Source organism: Drosophila busckii, chromosome 3L (assembly GCF_011750605.1).
Source record: "Drosophila busckii strain San Diego stock center, stock number 13000-0081.31 chromosome 3L, ASM1175060v1, whole genome shotgun sequence".
In the NCBI taxonomy this organism is placed as follows: domain Eukaryota; kingdom Metazoa; phylum Arthropoda; class Insecta; order Diptera; family Drosophilidae; genus Drosophila; species Drosophila busckii.
In genome coordinates, this window is record NC_046606.1 from 7,063,833 (window position 1) to 7,076,205 (window position 12,373).

The 12,373-nt window shown below is 41.9% G+C and overlaps 1 protein-coding gene across 3 annotated transcripts; it reads right to left on the bottom strand.

Moving 5' to 3' along the window:
* Positions 1 to 1,036: 1,036 nt before the first annotated feature.
* LOC108600510 (death-associated inhibitor of apoptosis 1) lies at positions 1,037 to 11,976 on the bottom strand. 3 transcript variants are annotated; one of them, XM_017988148.2, is made up of 2 exons: positions 11,815 to 11,976; positions 1,037 to 2,400 (listed from the first exon to the last, which is right to left on the bottom strand). In XM_017988148.2, the coding sequence occupies exon 2, from the start codon at positions 2,366 to 2,368 to the stop codon at positions 1,130 to 1,132; it is 1,239 nt and encodes a 412-aa protein (XP_017843637.1). In that variant the 5' UTR covers positions 2,369 to 2,400; positions 11,815 to 11,976; the 3' UTR covers positions 1,037 to 1,129. The 3 variants fall into 3 exon arrangements, with proteins under 3 accessions (XP_017843637.1, XP_017843635.1, XP_017843636.1); XM_017988146.2 differs by lacking the exon at positions 11,815 to 11,976 and adding an exon at positions 7,945 to 8,337; XM_017988147.2 differs by lacking the exon at positions 11,815 to 11,976 and adding an exon at positions 2,539 to 2,630.
* Between the last annotated feature and the right edge of the window lie 397 nt (positions 11,977 to 12,373).

The window sequence follows — 12,373 nt, forward strand, 5'->3', positions numbered from 1 at the left end:
GACAGAACGAGAATCAAAAGGCTGCGATTTTATTAGTTGCGTTGCCCAACAATAATAATTTAAATAATTTACAGCACTTCATATATGGCAATTATTTTAGTCTTAAATTATATTTAAAATAGTTGCGCTAATCTCAAAGGAATTATTATTAGCTGCTTTCCCAGGAACCTTATCGAGAGTAATAGGTTGTGGTCAGCAGGCTACGCCAATGTCAATAACTAATTATAATACTTACATAACCACACAAGTATATACTTAGTAAATAGTACTGTAACATTTATTATTTATTTATAATTAAAATGCTTTAATCGCAATTCAATCCTCAGTGTACTGAAGAGCTCAGTATACGATTTTAGTTAGCTAATTACAGTGTTAGTTAGTTAAGCGCGTGTCAATAAATGGACAACAGCTTCATAACCGGCTGGAGTGCAAACCATGTGGGCGTGGCGTAGACAGCCGCCTACATGGCAAAAGACATACGAGTAAGACTTCCGGGCGGCGCACTCCGAGACCAACGTGGGCTGCAATTGTCGGCGGCGGCGGCTTTGTAGACCAGTCCGCGTCCCCATACCCCAGCAGTAAATAAACAAGACAATTTGTTTGTTGTTTTTCAGTAATAGCTCACTTTATATAATATATAAGTTATCTTGTTGTTGGTTTTGTTATTATACATAAATAATGCAGTACAGGCGAAAAAAAATTATAATATTAATAGGGGACAAGCTAAATGTACAGAGAGCATTAATGCTGTATCTAAATTTAATTCTCTTTTATTATTAATAATATAAATGTACGGCATATATAATAGTAAATATCTATATATATTATAAAGTATTATTACATATTATTGTTATGTTTAAATTTTTTGACATCCTTTATATTTTATTTTAAATGTATAGGCTATAGTTATAGTTTTTGTTTTGCTGTTTTTTTTTTACACATGCTATAGCCTCTAGTCTTTGCTCTGGTAACTGGAGTGAAGTGAATGCGTCGCGGCCAGCTGACATTGGAACCCGGTTGGGGGTCACAACGCCCGCTGGCCGCGCTTATCGTTTAGCTGGTCCAGTTAACTGTAGAGGCGGGCGGCTTAGACTAGAGCTGTAGCTGAACTTATTGTTGTGGATGCCATTTAGGAAAAATATACACGCATGACATCGGTGAAGGGTTTGCGGCACAGCGGGCACTTGGTCACAGATGAGGCGCACTTGGCGCAGGCCACCACATGGCCGCAGGGCAAGAAGGCTGTGTTGTACTCGGCGGCGTAGCAGATCTTGCAGAGGCCCTCCTCGTGCAGTGAGGCGGGCGGAGCTGGATTGGCGTTGCCCGCACCTTCTGTTTGCGCCACAATCTTCTCGTAGATGCGTGTGGCTGCTGTTGCGGGCGCCACGTCGCAGCTGATGGCAGCGGGCGCAACCTCGGGACTGCTTGGGCTGGCCACTTCGAGTGGCTTCTCCTCGGACTCGCCGCCTTTGGCATTGGACGCCACGGCGGCAATCGAATCGATAAAAGTCTGTCCCTTGATCAGCTTGACAAAGCGGCATTGGCTTAGCCAGAGCGCATGTTGCTCCCAGGGCTCGTCGTTGTCGTCCCAATCCTTCAGGCCACCGCCACAGCTGAAGCAGCGCACGCGATCGCCGACGCCGGTGTAGAAGAAACCCGCCTCGGCGAGCTGCACTGGCTTCTGTTTCATGTTGCGCGGCCAGTCGGTGAAGCTGCGCAGACGCGCCGACTCGATGGCGTATTCCGGATACTCGGGAAAATAATTGCCGGAGTGTGTGCTGTTGGCGGCGCGTCGACAGGGTTCGCTGCTGCTGATATTGCTGACGCTGTTGTTCTCGGTGGTCGCCGCCGGCTGCATTGACTGCATCATGCCGGAACGTCCCTCGGAGTAGGCCTCGGCGCGCACCTCGAGCTCGCCCGTGTCGTTGGAGCCGCATATGTCGTAGCTTATGGGCGGCAGCAGACGATCGAGTGCCTCGGCATTGATGGGCACATTGTTGGTGGTGCGTCGTCGCAGCAGCGGACAGTTGGGCGACCAACGCATATGCTCAGGTACGGGCTGATCCGTTCGCTCCCAGCAGCCGATCTCCACCTCACAGAAATAGCACTTGACCTTATCCTGTTCGTTCGTATAGAACATGCCCGTCTGTGCCAGTTCCTGTTTGTCCAGCCAATCCAGTGGCCAGCTGTCGAAAGTCCTCAAGCGCTCATCCTCGCGCTGATATTTATCATGCATTCTGTTGGAGCAGGGGCGAAAGTGTATGCGATTTGTGGCATTCGTGCCGTCATCCACTTGATCCAAACTTGCTGCAGTCGCTGGTGCAACGAAGGGGTTGATGTATCTAGGAGTTGTTGCTACATCTGCCATATTGTTTCGCTTGTAGTTTTACTTGCTGCTAACTGCAAGCAGAAGAATAAAGAAAGAAACGCAAATTAGTTTTATTATAAAATTTATCAGTTACTGTTACTGCTACTCGATAAGTATTATCTATACAAATGTGCTTATCGATAAGTCACAAGGATGCGTGTGCATCTTACCCAGCAATTCAACTCGTGGCACCTTGTGGCTTCGGCCGCGACTGAGCGAGTTTCAATTAAGTACCTTTGCTTTATTATATTTTGCAATAGATAAGAACGCTTATTTACCAGCTGGCATGACTTTTAGATACGCTGCGCTACATTGTTCTAGCTTGTTATAGAAACAGAATGTTTACTGTACGCATATAATATTTACATTTAACTTATCAGTTAACAGCTTTGTTTTGCTTATCAATGCGAAATGCTTTCTTGCTTAACTCTATCTAATCTGACATATTTTGCGTGTTTTAGTCAAGTCTATTTACGGTTCGCAGTTCAAGAAACTTCGAGTGGATGCTGCGCCAAAAGTTCAACCCGCTCTCTCTCTCTCTCTCGCTCGCTCAACTTAGGGGTAGTTTGCTTTCATTTAGGGTTGTATTTTTTGATGAAAGTGCTCGAAGCGTAGCGTAGTGTACGCAACATTACAACTGCGAGTATCCAGCCAATGCGCCGAAGCAGCAACCACAAGCTACACACACAGCTGTTGTTATTTATGAGTGGGTGGCGCTATGGCGCCTGCTAGACGTGCCCGCCCGCCTGATAAGCAAAACAGTCAGTCTGACTCATATACGTTTTTCACCATTATTCACCTAGCAATTGACATTTGTTTAAAGCTACTAATTATGCTTTAGCCGCTTAGGTGGTCTCTTTTTTTTGTTATTTTTGGTCTTGCTGCTGGGCAAAGAGATTGTAAACCGTTTTTCGACATTTACTTTATGGCAGAGAGTCACAGCCAGCGGCAGCTAAACATGAACGCCATGTCGGGACATGTACAAAGTCCAAAAAATTGGTTTCAAGCCACAGCCAGCCAGCCAACCAACAAACCAGCTAAACTCGCCAAACAATTGCAGCCGTAGCAGCAGCAGCAGCAGCAACGAATGCAACTGCAACAGCCTCACGACGGGGCAACGACGTCGTCGTCATCGTGTATTAGACTGCAGGCAGGCACAGCTCGTGCGGGTGGGGGGAGGTGATTGGAGCTGCTGCTGTTGTTGTGGCTGGCAGTGCCAGGCCCAGAGCTCGTAGCTTGGACTGTGAGAAAGTTTTAATGGAATGCAGTCAAACGGCTTGGGCAGACCAGCCGCAAGCGGCCCCACAGCATAAAAAAATATTACAAGCGAGCGAGCGAGCGAGAAAAGCAGTGCAAGGCAGCATAAATGCAGTTCCAAGCGTGCGCTGCTGCTTGCAAGCGAGACAGCAATAGGCACCCAAAACCATCAATGGAAAAACAACTATAGACACAAACACTCGCGCACACACACACACACACAGCGATAGACTTGGGTACAAAGAAAAAGTGCAATACAAAAAGAGTGCACAGCAAAAATGAAGCAAAAACAAAAGCAATTGTAAATTACAAATGTGTTGAAGCAGTTCGCGGGGGCAGGGTAGGGAGGTCAGTCAGCAGCTTTGCAGAGATTGCGCATTGTTTTGCAGCCTCTGGTTTCTTCATCTGCTTCTGCTTCTTCTTCTTTTTTTTGAAGTGGAGCAATAAAGGCAACAAAAAAGAACTTCAAGTTGCTTCTGGCACTATTACTGCTGCTGCTGCTTCTTAAAGCAATTTTCTTGTTGCTGCTGCCAATGCACCGTTGTTGTTATTATTGCTCAGTACAAAGTGCAGAAGCTAGCAATTACAGCTGGTTGTTGTTTTTGTTATTGTTTTGATTGTGGAATGCAACGTTCATTAACAATTGTAATGTAAACGCGCTTTGGCATTTTGCTATTGAGCAGGAAATTCTTTGAAAAGTTCAAGTGCTGCCTCGCACACACACACACAAACATATGCTAAAAATTAATTGCAAAATTATGTATGCACACACTGTTTAACAACTATCGATTATGCAAGCTTATTTTTTGTCGGTATTAATTAGTACATTTTACAGATGCACTAAATTACACACAACGGCGAGCGAGCGCATGAATGACATGAGAAAATCTAGAAAAGAAGCAGCAGACAGCAAGCAAAAAGGAAAAATCATAATCAAAGGCCAGACTGTTCTAGGGCGCTGCAAGGGGGCGAAGTGGAGCGCCGCTGGGCAAAAGCAAAGCAAAACAGAGAACCTAAACATTGGAATGCAGTCCAACAACTTTTCAACAAACTTCGTGCCACACAATTACAAACAAACTCAAGTTGTTGGTTGGATTTTTTTTTCTGCTTCTTCTTCTTCTGATTGGAAAACCAACTAAGCAACAAACATGCACACATACGAATGTGTGTGTGTGTGTGTAAATAAAACTGGGCTCACACGGGTTTCGGCTTTGGATTGGAGTTGTATTTTTTTTCAATGCTGTAAGTGAAGGTAACCGCAGAGGCTCAGCCAAAGGTCTGCGCATATGTATGTAAGTATGTGTGTGTGTGTGTGTAACCTCATGCACTGCAAGCGACTGTGGGAAACTATTATAAACACTTTACCATTCTTTTGCTTTGCTTTTCGTGAGCTGCTGTTGTTGTTGTCTTCTAAACCGAGATTGGAATGCGGTGATACCAGATACGACGACGAGTGGAGCTAAAGCAAAGCAGCGATTGCAGGCCAGGGGAGCGGAGCAGCAGTGAGGAAAGAAGCATGAGTCGTCGTCACGCAGAACTTGAAAGAGTGCAGCCAACAGCAGCAGCAGCAGGATATGTGTGGAGTTTAAGCGGCGGGGGCAAGAGGAAGCTGTTTTACACGCATACAAAGAACACATTGCTCTGAGCACATGTGTGTGTGTGAGTGTGTGTCCTTCCAAGAAATGCAGCAGTGCCAGCAACAACAAGAACAACGCAACGACCGCCGACGAAGACGATAAAATACAAACATCTTAACGAAGCTGCGGACCAAGGGTACATTGTGGGGGTCGAGATGAGGAGATGCCTCTCTCTTTCTCTCTCTTTGCTTGCTGCACTCATGTACTTAAAGAATGCCCAACAAAGGGCAATATCGTAATCATAATAAATGCGACTAAGCCGCAGAGCACAGTCGCTTCTTCATCGTATATTTGCCATCTCTTTCACACGCCACTCGAGCGCTATATTGAACGTTGATCGATTGCCCAAAAACCAAAAGCAAGACCTAACGGAGGAGCGGCTCAGTTCAAAGACCCATTCGTTTGGGTTTTTCCAATGAAAGAAAATTGTTCTCAAACCCAAAGTCAAGTCGTGCCAGCTATCTATTCTATCTCGCAGCCTCGCTGAGACTTGGAATGTGGGTACGCTCTCATGAAAAACTCTCACAGACACACACAGATAGATAGACGGAGCGAGAGAAAGACAGACAGACAGACAGAGACATATTAAATGCGCCTCGTTAGTTGTTTAGAATGGTTGAAAGGTCGTTTTTCACGCGGTCTCAGCTCAAAGGTCGTCTCACACACACACAGCATTCAAAGATGATTCAGCCCAGAGAATTCCGGGAATTCCAAAGTAATTTTCCTCTTGTTTTCTTCTTATGCTTATTTATCTCCGCCGCCAGCGTCGTCGCCGCCGCCGCCACCTTGGTCCATTCGTATGCCCATTCATGCTGATTGCCGTCGCGTCTGTTGGCGATAGCAACATCCAGCATCAGCCAGCAAAACAATAAATAAGAGTACAATAGAAATTCCTTAGATTTGAACTGTGCGCGTTGTTGTTCTGCTTATATTCCAATTTTCATGAAAATGCTTTAGCCTCAACGTGAGAACAGAACAGAACAGTTTATAATAGTTTTATTAAAGGAAAAGCGTAGAAAATACTGCTCAGTATTAAGTTGCATTGTCTGTTATGCGTAGGTGGACGACCACCAGCGTTGGTTGTGCCTGGTTCTTTTACTTCTTCTTTATGCTTTATGCTTGGTGTGTAGGTGTTGGCGTCAGTGCTGGTGCTGGTGCTGGGTGCGGGTCTTTGGCTGCGTTTTATTGTTGCAGGCAATAACAATAAGTTAAGTTTCGACTTGAGCAAAAACTTAAAGTTTGAGAGCTGAGCGAGACTTTCTCTTTGTTGCTTTTGCAAAAAAGAAATGAGCGCAAAAGTTCAAAGCAATGAAGCATAAAAACTGCTGTGAAAACTGGCAACATGGCAATATGCTGTAGTTGGATCTCTTCGCCGTTTTTGTTTTGCTTTTCTAAGCAGTGTGGAAGTGAGCGGCATACGCATGAGTGCACCACTTCCGTTCCCAAACGGAAATGAGCAACAAAGCAAACGGGAAAAAATAACTCAAATGAATGTATTGTATATGAAGTTTGGGCTGGGCTGGGGCCAGCTTAGTGTGCGCATATACACAGCATTTTATAGTAAAAAAGACGCGTCATCATGCCACTATTTATATTTACTGAATGATGCTGATGATGATGATCTAACGTACATCAAAACAAAACAATCTTTTTTTAATTAGAACCGCGTGCGAGGGAGTATCTATCTATACTATATATATAGCAGTTGACCTTCTAGCCTGCAAGGAATATTTCGGAGTAATATGTTTTAGTCATCGTATAATTATATATGTATATAGACTACATCAACAACAACAATAACAAATGGCGTAGTCGAAAATTCCATGAAAACAAACAAGCGTCTGTGAGAGCAGCAGCTACACACTACTTCCCCCCAAATCTACCCCCCTCTTCTAACAACTTGAGAATGTTGTTTTTAAGCGCCAGTCGTGGCCGCTGCTGATATCATTCATTGCCTAGAGTTGCCAACGCATACGAGCGTGTTATTTAAATGCTCTCAAAAGCCAATGCAAACAGCGTGTGTCATCGCTTGGCTAATTTTAATGTTAAACAATAAATGCACAAAGCGCACTTGATGTTTGCAATAAGAATTCCATTCCATTTATTTGCCAAACAAAATTACGAAAATGCTACAGTGTAGTATTTAGCAACACTACGGCCGCCATCTTTTTACGTAAACGACCTCCTCGCTCACGCTGTGTATGCTCGAGCAAAAGAGGCACGAGAGAGAGGCACTGTTAATGGGAACAAAAAAATAAATATTGCTGAAACAACCGGCAAAAATGTCAAAAGCGTTTTGCACTTTAGACGCCTGCTCTAAATGCAAATTAAGCAAAGTACTAAATATATGCAAATGAGTAACATTTACTTTAATTAAAGTACTAATTTGTTCAATTTAGTCATACCTCAACAGCTGCTGTTTTTAAGCAAAGTGCTTTAGTAAATTTTGTCAGTGTGTCTGAGCTTGTATGTGTGCGCGTGTGTGGTTTTTAAGCATGTGTGTGTGCGTGTAAAAGCTGTAGCTTCAATTAATGCACAAAACTTACATACGAAAATACACACAGATGTACATAGCAGTAAAACATTTTAGGCTTTTGTGATGTCACGTTTTTTTCATTTCAGTTCAGTTCAATTTGGGGGTTAAAACTTAAACATTAAATTTACTTATAAGCTTCAGCTCACCTTGACAATTTTTCTCTTTTGTTGAAAAACTCAAGTTCTTGAGATTCGTATAATTTGTTGCTTTTTGTATATAAGTTTATGTTTTTCTAGCTGCACAGTTATTGATTTTATAACTGCGAATTTATAACGTAGACGAAAAACACGAACAGACACACACAGAGACGAGGGCACAGAGATTTTTAGCGACGCACACGTTTCTGTTTTCTCAAATTTGTTGCTTCTATTGTTAAAATACTATAGCAATATCACAATTTAAATTTTGTTGTTGTTGTTGTGGCCGCATCAACCAATTCAAAACACTTTTATTTTTGTACTCTGGTGTGTTGTATATTTTTAAATGCATAGATTAAGTGTTTACAAATGTTGCTTTTGCGTATCCATAGCTTCTTTACTATTCGAGTTGCGAGATTGAACTGTTAAACGCACGAAGCAGCGTACGAAAGCAAAGCGAACAAGCTGGCAAGAGAGCGAACAGGGTTGCCGAGTGTGTGGCGGACCACTACGCTAAAGACGCTGAAATTATATGAAAAGCAAGCAAAAATGCAGCTGACAGCTCTAAAGAGCACAAGAGAGCGCAAGAGAGGGAGAGAAAAACAACTGCAATATGGATGAATGCAAGTATGTATGTATGCATGTACATACATACATATGTATGCATTTATATTTGCTGACAGCTTTTTTCCATGCAGTGTTTCTTATTTTGGGATAAATTTTAAAAGTGCAAAAAGCTAAAAGCATTTTAAGTAATTTTCAACAATTATAATGATTGCAGGCTTGGCAGACATCCAGAGCGACTGCGAGCAAAGAGGCCGTCGCCAACCCCAACCCCAAACGCAGTGCATGCCAAGCAGCTGCATCAGGCTGCCGCCCCCATATATACTACTACTACTACAGGCGTACTAATGTACGCAAAATGGCGTATCGTACTACTGTGTGCAGCAGGACACACTACGTTCATCCTTTTCACACCAGGCAACAGCAGCAGGATTGCATTCGGCTGTTGCTCTTCATTGATTTTTTTGCATGCGCCCCGGAGCATGCGCCATAAAAGGAAAATGTATAAAAAACATTAGAGGAGTTTGGACTTTGGCGCGTGTCAATGCACCGTCACGACAATCCCACAATTGACGCGCACCTTCCAGAGATTCCAGACAAGCAGCTGGTATTAGTATGTGTGTGTGTGCGAGTGTGTGTGTGTGGTATGCACACACGTATGCTTGGCTGCACACGTTTACCATTACCTGTGTGTGAGTCTGTCTGCCTGGAGCGAACCTTCACGGTTTTGGGCATTGACAGCTGCAACTGCCAAAGTGAATGTCTGGCCTGCAGTGGTAGAGCTCTTAACAAGCATAAATGTTGAAGAAGATACATAAATGCATATGCAAGCAGACATAATGATGAATGATGTAAACTAAACTATAGTTAGCACATACTAGAGCTATGCTTAATTGTTAAGAAGTTGCTGCCTTATGTAAATAGTTTCAGTAGCGTTTAAGCATAATTTAAATCAAGCTAAGCTCTAGTCTATGTGATAGCACTAAGTAAGGAATCCTTTAATGTAAAACAAATATGTTTGATAATGATAATTGTGTTATATACGCAATAATCTATTGACTTCTAATAACTAAAAACTTAGGCTAATCCCTAGTTATGTCATTATATTAGCGAACTATCTATACTAGTCAATGAACTTTTGAGTTAGCATTCTTATCCGAATATAATCAATAAAACTTATACTTGAAGGATTTAAGGAATGTACAGCTGGTTATCAATTGTGAACGGAAGTTGAGCATTCATTCATAATCACTTCTAAGTATTAGTTACTAAGTCTTTTTAACGAAAGTAATTACTTTTTGTTAGTCATGTTAACATATCAAGATTATAAAGGTTGTTTTCGAGTGGCGACATTTCATTAGAATTGTTGCACGTATATACGCATTGCTTTGATATGACGCTATACTATATCATATCATATTTTATAATAAAAGTTTTCGTAAAGGAAATGCCAACACGTTTATTTATAATGTCAGACACAATAAGACTTTCGAGCAGCATGGCGCTGCATAATAAGTGTGATTAATAATAAACACAACTGCCAACAGCAACTGCAACTGCAAAGGCGAAGATGCAATGAAGTTGCCCAAGATCTTTAGCGCAATAATTTTGAAAAACATTTTTATAAATAAAACGCAGACGTCGCGACGCATTAAGAATGTGCGTTTAGCCAGTCTAGAGTCTAGACGGTTTTGACGAGTTTTTCGCAAAAAGCCGAAAAGTTTTTCAAAAATCCACAACACAAGCTGCTGATCATTTTGCTAAGAGCACGACGAGAACGGGCCACAGAATCACAAAATGCTGCTGAGGTTGGATAAAAACGGCCTTGCAAGGCCTTTTAAAGTTGTTGCACTCGCTTTTGTTGTTGCTGTTGTTGTTGTTGTTAGTCATCTACTTGCTTGCAGCGCTGTGTGTTTAGTAATTTTTATATTTTTTACGGCTTTAATTGACAGCCAAATGCAGCGCATATGGCTAAAACCGGTTTTAGCGCTATTTTTGTTTTATATTTTTTTTTGCATTGGCTAAAGGTGTCATAACAACAAATACAACTACAACTTGCCACGACTTGATTAGATTGGCTATTACGACATCTGTGCTGCGCTCCCTTTTAATTGCAGCTGCTTGTACCTGCATCAATCAGGGCCCAAAACTAAAGACGTGTGCCAGCAGCTGCCACGCCTTAAGCAGTGGCAGCAGCAGCAGTAGCAGCTGTCTGTTGTATCCTTATTGTCCTTATAATGCGTGCGTTGCGTTTCCTATGAAAAGAAACAACGCACATGACGCTGCCAGCAGCTGCAGGACTCTTTTATTTTTAATGCTGACAGCTACAAGTATTTGGCAGCAGGTCACTAGCGTGGGTAGTTTCAAAAGTTCTCTACGGCATGATTCATTTTTCTAGGCAATTTATCAAAATGTTTAAGTGCCAAAAATATTGCTATCGATCATTCATATTTTTAAACAAATACATTTAACAAAGATAATATTTATCAGCATTTCAGTGCGTAAACAACATTGGAATTGTACGCAAAAGCAGCTGCAATATTAAAAAAGAAAAAACAACTTGCGCTATCGCTGCCTATAAATTTCCATATGTTTAATAACAAACATCTGGGCAAAAGAGCTGTTTATCAATTTAACCCATAAAATATTAGCGAGCGTTTACTGTAGCTGACCTGCATATTTCTTTTATTTGACTTTGCAAATCAAAGTATAAATTCTTATCGTATATGAGGCTAATTAGTATTTCTCAGACCTTGAACAGTGACTTATTACTTTTCTATTGAAAATGCACTTGAATTGTGGGCACACGTTTAGTTATGGTTTATCTCTTGACGTAACAGCTGATATTGCAAAAACCCATTAACTTTTACAATGGCAACACTCCTACATGCAAACAAATAATATTGACATTGAACAACAATTAAATATGGGAACAGTTCTAGGCTTGCGAAATACACAAACTAATGAAATCTATAAGTTAAGGGTTGTGGCTGGGGTCGGGGGCTGGGTGAGGTCGCATGAATGAAATGAGCTCAGCATCTGTCTATAAATGCAATAGAACACACTAGGCGTGGGTGTCTATGCATCATAGAAAGAAAGAGCGAGAGCGCAGTAGTTGAATTGCATCAAATTGGCAAATGAGAGGCAAAAGGTACTCGAGCGAGCATGAATGAAGGCAAGGCAAACAACCCTTAAGGATGCGCCCGTTTGTATGCAACGCTCCAAAAGCAAATATCCTTTTAAAAGGTTGCGTATACTCACAAACACATGCATACACATATATGTATAGTAACTTTATATATATAAAACACTCACCGTAATCATTGCGTATTTAGTTGCTCATCATAAATTATATTTAAAGAATTTCCTGTTCTTATTAATGAATGATTGTCACACGTTTGATGAAGCGCCGCTTATAAATTCTGCACTCACTTATTTATAGTTTTTTTTTTCGTTTTAAACAATCCAACAGTTGTAGCTATGTCTGCTAGGTTTGAGTGTTACGCTGCGACTACGAACAATTTGAAATTTGTGCGGCTTGTCTAGCCCACATATAGACTGTGCCCATTGCCCATAGGTGATTTTTCATTAGTTTTGTTTTGCTTTCCATACACGCAACGAGATGGAACGAGAACTATTGCTGCGCAATTATTTTTGGGGTGGTAGCGGGTTTGGCGCAGTCAGAGAAAAAGGGAAAGATCATGTGCTTGCGCAGCAGAAGGGGTGGTTGCTTGCCCAAGAGCTACTATTTGTTACGTAATTTGAGCAACAGCGCTATATTTACGCGTTACTTGAATTTTGAAGTTTAAATACTTCGCGTACGTTATTTCTTAAGCGCGGTCTTATATATTTAAATTTTTTATTTAATGTAGCC

Bases quoted from the DNA above. Each gene is read 5' to 3' on its own strand.
- LOC108600510 (XM_017988148.2), bottom strand. From the start codon at position 2,368: ATGGCAGATGTAGCAACAACTCCTAGATACATCAACCCCTTCGTTGCA.